The sequence below is a fragment of the Podarcis melisellensis genome (assembly GCF_964234715.1).
Source record: "Podarcis melisellensis genome assembly, chromosome: 14".
Classification (NCBI taxonomy): Eukaryota; Metazoa; Chordata; class Lepidosauria; order Squamata; family Lacertidae; genus Podarcis; species Podarcis melisellensis.
The window spans coordinates 48,271,835-48,282,451 of record NC_138546.1 but is presented as its reverse complement, the minus strand read 5'-3'; the positions used below and the strand labels follow the sequence as shown (position 1 = coordinate 48,282,451).

The 10,617-nt window shown below is 42.4% G+C and overlaps 1 protein-coding gene across 5 annotated transcripts in view; it reads right to left on the bottom strand.

Moving 5' to 3' along the window:
- Nucleotides 1-2,102: 2,102 nt before the first annotated feature.
- Nucleotides 2,103-10,617, bottom strand: part of CA12 (carbonic anhydrase 12) — a 33,645-nt gene continuing 25,130 nt past the window's right edge. For 4 of the 5 annotated variants that reach the window (XM_081887784.1, XM_081887785.1, XM_081887782.1 and 1 more), the window contains 3 exons: nucleotides 8,606-8,732; nucleotides 2,658-2,745; nucleotides 2,103-2,265 (listed from right to left, as the gene is read on the bottom strand). In XM_081887784.1, coding sequence (XP_081743910.1) covers nucleotides 2,187-2,265; nucleotides 2,658-2,745; nucleotides 8,606-8,732 — 294 coding nt within the window. In that variant the 3' untranslated portion in view covers nucleotides 2,103-2,186. Of the gene's footprint in view, nucleotides 2,266-2,657; nucleotides 2,746-4,262; nucleotides 4,373-8,605; nucleotides 8,733-10,617 lie in introns of those variants that run through there. The other variant, XM_081887786.1, reaches the window with a different exon arrangement.

Genomic DNA, 10,617 nt, shown 5'->3' with positions numbered 1-10,617 from the left:
TATTATTCTGAAAGGCCCCCTGACTTCAACCCTGGCCTCTCTACGTTAATTCTGGAGATATTAACAGGGGAAATATGATGCTGGGACTTAGGGCTTAAAAGCAGCACCTTGAATTGTGCATGGAAAACAACAGGGCAGAGCTGCAGATGGCAAAGCACCAGTATAAGCTGCCCCTGACTCACTAGTGGGTGGACTGTACCACTGCCAGGAGTGCGGGTGCAACACCTCAGGTGCGAGTCCCCATTTAATTAAGAATGGAGGCCAAGCAGTCTCACCGACATTTTCACTCGTGTTTCTGAGATATCATGGAAGACACAGGATGCCAATGGTGTAGTCACTGAAAGATTCCAGTTGTCTCCTTACTGTAATATTATGCACACTTGCTCATGGGTTACCAATATTGAAATAAGTAGAAGTTACGTCTGAGTAAATATGCTCAACCTTGCAAGAACAGAGAGTACAGCTAGAACAAACTCAGCACTCACTTGCAGCTGGCATTGCAGGGCTGTGTTGTTGGTGGCAGTCTTTGAGAAGGTTGTCCATTAATACGACTGATTTTCTTTGTTGCTGAACCAATGGGGTTCCCCGGAACGCAGTTTGAGAACAAGCCCCAGTATGCCTTGGGAGCAATCACGATAATATCTGCACTATAAGGGCTGCCAGGCACTCCTTGCTATCTGGGTGAAAATCCTTGCTGTGGATTACATGAGCATCCCCTGGTCAGCTGAGAGCTCAGGAAATACAGGGAAACATTGCCTGGCTTCTATTCAGGAGAATAATTTTGTCTGATATATTTGTAAAACGGTAAATGATTGAAGACAAATGGGATTTGCCACAAAAACTCTTAATAAAAATATTTATTACATGCTGCTATATAAAGTTGAAATTACTGATTAAGTATATATTTTTGTTTATTTACAAATTTGTGGCTTCTACCTGTTGTCACTAGCAATAACAACTAGGAGGAAACAAGATTTCTTTAGCCTGAACCCAGTGGCGTAGCATGGGTTGTCAGCACCCGGGGCAAGGCAAGTAATTTGCGCCCCCTAACCCGTGGATTTGCGCCCCCTAACCCTAACCCCCAGATGTTGCGCCCGGTGCGGCCAGCCCCCCCTGCACCCCCCACGCTACGCCACTGCCTGAACCTAATGAAGCTCATTATAGTCTCAGAGGAAATGTGAGTTTTATTTGACCTGTTTTATTTGAAAGTACCTGACCTCTGACCCATAAACTGCTTAAAACTGGCGCTGGGAAACCTGCATCCAAAGCAGGTTTTCTATCCAAATTTGCTCATTTTCCTCTCAACATTTCCCACTGTTCCAATTCTATTATTGACACGATCTTTCAATCTGTCACCAATAATGTCATCTGCTCCCTAATACAGGTGATTCCTTAACATTAGCAGCACTGGTTTTCTGATAGGGGGAGGGGAGTCACATTTTCATACACATGAAAAGCTTTCTTTAAACTGTAGTACTTTTTGTTACAGGTAGGTAGCTGTGTTGGTCTGCCATAGTTGAAACAAAATAAAAAAATTCCTTCCAGTAGCACCTTAGAGACCAACTAAGTTTGTTATTGGTATGAGCTTTTGTGTGCATAGTATCTGAAGAAGTGTGCAAGCACATGAAAGCTCATACCAATAACAAACTTAGTTGGTCTCTAAGGTGCTACTGGAAGGATTTTTTTTAATTTTATAGTCCTTTTTGTTAGCCTTGCTCATAAAGCTCATATTTGAAGTCATAACATAAACAAAGTTCAACACAGCTCCTCATATGTTGTTTGGTACACTTTGGAAAAATATTTTTGGTGGGGGGAGGGAATATTAAGGCACATCTCTGTTGCACATCTACTTGAGAGCAAGCTCTGTCCTTTCATATTCTATTGCACAAAGGAGAACAGCTGAACATGTCTCTTTTTGTGCTCAGGCAAAAACAATCCAGCAGATTTGACAAAAAAATTCCTTCCAGTAGCACCTTAAAGACCAACTAAGTTAGTTCTTGGTATGAGCTTTCGTGTGCATGCACACTTCTTCAGATACACTGAAACAGAAGCTACCTATCTGTAACAGATAGGTACCTATCTGTACCTATCTGTAACAGCAGATTTGGGTGATAAAGCAAGAGATAACAGTGCAAATGTTTGAGAAAGTAGTGAATGAGTGGCTACTAAGGTAACTCAACAGAAGCTTATGCTTTGGAAATATTCTCCTCTTTGCTGATCGCTGGCTTGTAGATGACCCCTTTTTCTTCCCTTGTTTGTTTGATGCTGAAAAGCAGAACAACTGGGTTAGTCAAAGCTGAAATTGCAATTGAAGAATATCAGCAATTATTTTAAAGCCCTGTCATATTGTTCTCTGAATTGAAGTCATGAAAGGACGGACTTTTCCTACACAGACAATGGTTAAAGTAGACGTTTTAATCTATTGATGCTATGAATAGTGGAGCAGGGGGTGCTTTGGACTCATGGCCCGAATGGCTCCAGTGGGGTGGGCAGGGTAAGGACACTGGGAGAAAGATAATTTGTGTGGTACAGTACCAGAGTAAGTCTGTAGTAAGACTACTGAAATTGGTTTCATCTGCTAATTGTACAGGGCAATCTAGCTGCAGAGAACCATGACTCTAAACTAACACCCCATGGAACGACAGTAACCGTCTTACCTCTTCTTCCTTCGAATCAGCCAAAAGGCTACCACGAGAATGAAGACACTGCCAAGACTACTGGCTAATACAACAAATGGAACAAAACCTAGGGTGGGGCAAGGAAGGAGAGAGAAGCAGGCAGTTATGAGTAAAACATTGTAATTGAATAACTTGTCCCTAACCTGTTGTGATGCTATAATTGCCTTCACTCTTAGCAGCCTGTACTGAGGCCCTCAAAGGAGAATACAGAGTTAAGTACTTTTGTAAGTACTTCACACGGTGCAGTGTTAAACTATGGATTTCACCCATACAATATATAGTGATAGCTGCCAACCTGGATGGCTTAAAAAAACGGATTCGACAAATTCATTGAGGATAAGGCTATTAGTCATGACAGTATATTCCACCTCTATTGCCAAAGGCAGCCTCTCACCTCAGTTTCCCATTAGAAAAATAGGAAAAATAATGATCAGCCATTATTTGATAAATGCCATGGATAATAAAACTAAACATGACTGCCCACAAAGCATTAAAGAATACAAATGTTGCTAATTGGGAGTTAGATTGTTGGGTTTGACAGCCAGTACCTTAGAAGAGGGCACTATTGACAAAGCAGGCAGTCAGTCAAGCAAATGCAATTACATAATTAACTGAGATTGAAACTTCACTTCCATGCAAGACAGAGAGAAGCAGTATTACAAAAGAGATTACTGGTACATTTCTACTTGTGCTTCTCCCTAACTCCTAACTGATGCTTCATAGACACTATACATTTTAAGCACATCTCTCCACACACACACAATCCTGGGAACTGTAGCTAACATATCCCAGAGCTACAATTCGCAGCACACCTAACAATCTACAGATCCTAGAAGTGGAGAATGTGCTTTAAATATATTGTGTGTACGCAGTCTCAGTTGCATATTACATTTTCCAATCTAAGCACAGGGTGACGTCCGCAAGTGATTTTCCTACAAATATGCAATGCACATTTCTCAACAGGTCTGTATACTTTAGTGTGCAAGTCATGCATGTGACCCAATAAGTCACTTTTAAATCCAAGATCAGGAATTAGGAATGGCAGATGTTACTCATGTTTGGACAACAGGATATTCAGATTTCTAAATCATACAGAGGAAATTGAAACTCTAAGTCAGTTGATGAACATGTATGAAATTGTTTGTCAAGACTCGATAATACTTTGCAGCTACTCCATATGTGATCAATCCTGAGTGCTCTTGTACAGGCAATAACTATCAAGAGGACTGATTGGAAGAAAGATATTCTTGTGATGAAGCATAATATGAGCACAAATTTAAATGGAAATAGGTACCCCCAGGGTCACCTGCTAGGAATCCAAATGCTGAAAAATATAAATATGCCAAATCATTTCCTGTCATCAACAGAAAGGCGTTATATTGGAACAGGCTAATAACTAACTGCATGCAGAGCCCAGGCAGGAATGAGACAGTGCTGACAAATGCAACCTTCACAATGTCACATCAGTACAACAAACACAAATGCTCATGCAGCAAACACCAGTACTAGAGAAATGAAAGTCTAAACAGTGTGTTCAAATACTGCCAGCCAAACCACTGCAAGCATATACTGTGTTGGCCTCTCTTCTGGGCAGTGGATTTAGACATACTGCTTGCTGGACTTTCATTTCTACCTGTCCAGATGGAGTCTGGATCCAGAGACTCAAGAGTTTCCGTCATCTTCCATCTGTTAGGCTGAAAGTTAATTGCAGCAGGCATCTTCAGCATCCCCCAGAGGTAAAAATCAAAGGCAAGTCCAACACATGTAAAATGAATGTCTCTCAAAAGCTCTTGACTGGCTTGAGAGCCACCTGCGGTCTTTTGAGGGTTTCACCACAAGGAAGCTCAGAAGAACCTTCAGCAGAGCCAAATTGGTACATACTTTAAAACAAATGCATTTATTGAATGCTAATCTAAAATACTTTTACGTGGTATACCTGTTCCAATGCCCGCTGCTAAATGTGTGGATTCACAAAACATTCCTTCACCCCCACATTACATTCCAGAGAGGTAGCCCTGTGAACTGGTTGTGGCAAAACCAACCCCCCCAAAATGTGTAGCACCTTCAAGACATGCACATCTATTTTAGAAAATGCTTTTCTTGACCATGTACCACAATACTCTGCTTTTTAAAAGTAATTTCTCTTGTGGAGAGAGAGATGCAATTTATTAATCTAACAAGTGAAATAAAAAAATATGGTATGGATGCCTTTTCGCTTTCCTTTTTGAATTAAATATATATTATGCAAATATAATATACTATAGTGGGATCTCAGATGAATCTAGAACCATGCTCCTGGGATTCTACCTAGAAAAAATACAGCAAATAGTCAATTTAAAAGTGACATTCCCATATCTGTGTTTTTTAAGTAATTCTGAAATTCCAGCCCTCGAGTGCCAAGCATTTCACCCTCGGCCCATCCTTTGTTTTCTGTTCCTTTTCCGTCCACTGTTCTTAATTTAATAAATAGGGATAAAGACTTCTATGATCATTAAGATCTGCCATATTGTTATTAATTCAGAATAGATGTCTTAGAGATATAGACCATGCAGGGTTTGTGGGATTGCTGACACTTGTCTTTTCTATAATGCTTCTTGAATATGCTTTAAAAATTGAGAATGGGGTATAGAATGCAGTGAGGAAGGCCAATTGTAAAGATTTAAGGATATAGCATAGATTACAGAGCCAGACTGGGGCCATGACAGCTGGGTTCACATCCCACAGCCAGGAAGTTCACTGAGTGGCCTTTGGAAAGGCATTCTTTCAGCCTGACCTACCAATATCATAATGTTGTTTTACAAATCTATGATGCAACCTCACTTGGAATGCTGTGTATAGTTCAGGTCACCTCAAGTGAAAAAAGGGGGGGGCTCATTTAATCTCACTGTACACAAGTGGTACAGTGACAATAAAGTATTTCTATTTCTATGTTGTACTGCTGGAAAAAGGTTCAGAAAAGGGCATCCAGGATGATCAAAGGGTTGGAGCAACTCCACTGTAAGTCGGTTTTTAATTCCCACTGTTGACTGTTTGAAAGGGTTGCAGATCCCTTTGTGTGCTCTCACTGACTTGAATGGGACAAGATGTGTATAAGATTTCAGACTTGAGCATGCTTGGATTTGAACTTGGTGGAATTTACAGTCTGAACCATGCAGAGTTTGAAGTTCAAACTTTGAACCATGTGTGTTTGCTTCAAAGTAAGTCCCACTTTGGCAGCTCAGCTAGCCCTCCCCCTTCCCCTGTATTTCATCAGCTGTGTCCGTGTATAATAGCATGGTCCTATTCAACTGAGAAATGATGGAGGGTATGAGCTTGTCAACATCCTTTTTGACACATAGTACCTGGAATTTAGATTTTACTAGCAGCATGGCCTAAGAACACTAATTTTCTAAGTTCAGTTTTCTTTTTGCTCCTTTGAATGAAGGATTCTGTACAAGGCAGAGCTTAGAGCAGTCTTTATTGCAAATCCGTTATGTGACTAATTGAAAAATACAATATATAATAAAATTAGACAATCTATTTGCCACCTCAACGCTCATTATTTCAAGAACCACTCACTGCTTCTTTCTTTAGGGAGAGAATAAAGAACCTTGTTTACAGAAAAATTAGCCATCTTTTGCCTTTCCTTTTCAAACAAATTTAAATTGGTGTTAATTTCTAAGGCAGAACACTGAGCATGTCAGATCATTTGGGACCTTTTCACACATTATGTGGCAACGAACTTAGGACTGTAAATGTGTGTACATATGATGGGGAACTCCAACCAATTCTGATGCTCTGTGCCTGTATAATACACATGTGTGCCCCATTCACATGTATATGTACAGGTGTACATGCTTGACTGGGCTTCCACAATTGAGTTCCACAGAACAGAGGCAAGCTCAGCTTTCCCAGTTTAGTGGATTCTTAGGTCTCTATACACAGATCAGAGCACATCTTTGAGTGTTTTGTGGGCTTGGGAATGGGCTCTAAGAACCAAGAATCTAAGCCAAGAATCTAAGAACAGCACAATCCTTCTCTGATGCAAACATGTCTGACATTGAGAAATACACACAGGGCCATCGTCCTCACCATGAAGGGGAGGCTATTACAGAAGTCCACCAGGAGGAAACAGCTGTTGGTAAACATCTGTCATAGAAGCAGAGAACTTGACTTGGACTTGCTTCTTTTGAATGGGAGACTGGCTGGCACTACCGGGCCCTTGGCATCTTGCCACAATTTTGATACCCTAGATTTTGACTAAGTCCCCACCAAAGTTGTCACATTATGCACTAGATTTATTCTGCATCCCAGATATGAACTTTCAAAGAAATTAACAATTTTGAGCAAAGCACTTAAAAAATACCCACAACATTTTATGGATACCGTAGTGCTTGGTTGGTCTAGTTAAGTGCAAAGGATAAATGAAATGTAGCTTTCATGATATACAAGTTTGAAGGCCCATGAAATATCCTGGGTTGCGAAAGGAAATCTCCCCGTATCTCTTTCTTCCTTCTTTCCTGTCTTTGGGAGGGTCAGCTGTATAAACTACAGCTTAGTTTATAAGTTAGATGCCCTAGTTGAATAGCAAATGGGCAGGCAAAGAGGTCCAGCTTGCCCAGCACAGCATAGGCTTAAAGACAGGGGTGGCATAAGACAAGCACGTGTCCCTGAAAGTGCTCTCTGGTGCACCTTGCGCATGAAGTCTTCTGCCAGCTGCTTGGTTCATGCTCCATGTAAAAGCTTTATTGGAGCAGTTAACTGCTGTTTACCCTGTCAGTGCTATATAAATAATAAATAAGGTTTGGGGTTTCCCCATATGATTTTAGAGTACTACAATTTCAGACCTCTTCAGAAATCTTCAGTGGAGAATCCCTCCTGAGTTATTTATACAGTTGCAGGAAACTACAGCTGCAATTCTATGCAGAATTAACAGAATAAGCTCCTTTCGAAACAGTGGCTTATTTGAAAGTAAACATGCATAAGACTGCATTATGTATACTTTCTTTGCTGTAAAGCAACAAAGTTTGCAGTTCAGTTTGCAGAAAAGAAGCCCTGTGACAGTAATAAAAAACATTACTGATCCACAGTAAAATACAAGGCTCCCCCCGCTTTTTTCTTTTTGACAGAGGTCATTGTTGCATTGATTTGCCAATAATTTAGAACTGTATAATAATCTTCAGCCAATTATTTTTGCCTCACATTTCACTTCAGTCAGATGGCTAATTTTTCCACTCATGACGGTGGGTTTTTTAAATCAATCCAGCGTTATGAGTCTTTTTATTACGTGTCAAACTCATTCTCCTGAATGGCTTCATCGGATCCTTTGAAACTCCCCAGAAAGTGTCTTCCTGCAATGCAAAGTTGTGGTTCCTTTTAGATGCAGATCATCAGATAGCAAAATATCCTTGTCCGCTGTTATATTCTGCTGAGCCAGGAGGGCTCACAGGGGCCCAGATACTCAGGTTCCCAAAGAAAGCTGTCCACACCGCCAGGTTTACTTAAAGGAAAAGCAAACTCACAACCCCTGCTTCCAGCACTCTGTGGGACAAACTCCACAACAAGGAGATGGCTTGTCCGCACCCAGGCAGTGGCACAAATGCTTTTTATACAGCAGAGCAGCCCACAGGTGGCCATGATCTCCACCACACCCAAGGTTATCTTGAGGATTCAGCTGGTGCCAGCCAAGCTCCTGGACCACCTCACCTTTGGTTCAACACATCCACTTGCTGGTGCTTGTTGCAACTTTAGCCTTTTAGGAAATACAGTCGGGCTGCCCCAACAAAAGGCAAGATAAACAAACAAAACCGTATTTAATGACACCCCATTTCATATCATGTTAAGGGGGAATGCTGCACACCCAACAAACTGTTCTTGGCTTGGAAGTGTCTCTGGTGCCATTTATAAAACTCTAAACTCTGCATAAATTTGAATCTTCTGTTGCTTACCTTGCCGGAAGGACACAGAAACCAGCCTTTCATCAAACTCCTGGACTCTCCTATAGTTGTTCACCATTTCAAGAGGGGCAGGGTCACTAGGCTGTGTGCAGTACAGAGTGCTTTCCAGGGCCAGCAGCTATGAGCAAAGCACAACAGTTTTAATGATATCAGAGTGGCAGGAATGGAAAACCATGCTTTCCTTCCACTGCCAGTCCTTATTACAGTTGAGACATTTCCCCCAGTATCTAGCTTTAATGTTTCTGTAGCTGGGATGTATTGACTCTACAGTACTAGTCAAAATTCAAGCGACTGAATTCTCCAATCTGTTAAGGTCACTTGGAATTCTGATTCTGTCTTCTGTACCCCTCCTAGTTTAGTGTCATCTGCAAATTGGATGAGCATCCCTCAAGTCCTCATCCAAGTTGTTTATAAAGATGTTGAACAACAATGGGCTCAGGGCAGAACCCTGCAGCACCCCACTTGTCACTTTTTCCCAGGATTATGAGGAACCATTAATGAGTAATTATTGGGTTCAGTCCACCAACCAGCTACAAATCTACCCAACAGTTAACTCACTTAACCCACATTTACCAGCTTCCTTGCAGGAATATCATGGGGGACTTTTTCAAAAACCTTACTGAAATGAAGATACTCTATGTCCACAGCATTTCCCTGATTCATCAAGTTTGCAATTCCATCAGAAAAGAAATGACTTATTTTTGAGAAACCTATCCTGGGTCTTAGTAATCACAGCATCCTTTTCTAGGTGCTCACAGACGAACTGTTGAATTATCTGTTCTAGGACCTTCCCTGGTATCGATGCCAAGTTCACCAGTCAGTAGTTACCTGGGTCTGCTTTCCCCCTTTTTGAAGATGGGGACAACATTTGCCCATCTGCAGTCTACAGGGACCTCACCTGTTCTCTTAACATACAAACTGTGTAACATATGGAAAATGTGGAAATGGTGGTATGGAAAGTATGCACTGTGGAAAGCTGGAAACCTCAGGAAGGGAGAGGGCTCTTGTGCTCAAATCCTGCTTGTGGGTTTCCCACCGGCATCTGGGTGCCACAATGAGAACAGGATGCTGAACTAGACGGCCCATTGGCCTGATCCAGGAGGCTCTTCTTATGTTGTGTAAAGCAGCTGCCACAGCAGACTTGACTAAGCCAGAGGCACATGCCCCCTCCCACTTTGAAGAGACCTGGAAATTCCCACAATTAAGGAGAATTAGCTCTCTTCGTATGTTTGATTAGGGCTGCTTCAAACAGCCACATATGGGCTTGTATTCAGGCTTGACAGCTTTTAAAAAAATGTCAACCCAGATCAAATGTGGGTGTTCTAATGTGGTTGAGTGCCAGCGGCAGAGCTTGCCTTCCCAGTGCCCAGTGTGCATGTGCCGGGGGGGGGCAGGGCTTGGAGAGCACCATGAGGAGGAGGCAGAGGGGAGGTGTGCACCCTTCCAGTCAGCCAGGTGGGGGCTGCACTTACCTGCCAGATGCCAACTCAGTGAGGGAGAGGGGCGGCGAAGCTACCACTGCCTCTCCTCTGCTGCTTCCGCCCCGAGTCAGGCCTGCCCGCAGCTGTGTCCTCCCCCTCCCTCTCAGCTAGCCCAGGGGCAGCCCTAAAGAGAAGGGGCACCTCATTGCACCCCCTAAAAAAATGTGCCTGGGGCCACGGCCCTCCCCCATGCTGCGCCACTGCTGACTGCATTGCCTGGATTGCAATTTAGTACATTACTGCTTATCCTTCAAGTGGTTTGGTTTGCTTTTGCAGAGGATACTAGCCCTGTGATGGAATGTGTGGGCAACCATTTCACCATGGCTACATTCAACACACGTTCAGGTCTTGCCCAAGTTTCTTAAATGTGCCCCAGGATCTCTTGGGTTGCAACTCTCATATTGTCCACTGATTGCTTGCACAGCCCTGGACACACTGATGACAGAACAATTTCATTTCATTTTTCACACTGGGTCAAATGAATTAGCCCTGTCTGTGTTTTCCATGTCTCAAACACTAGGG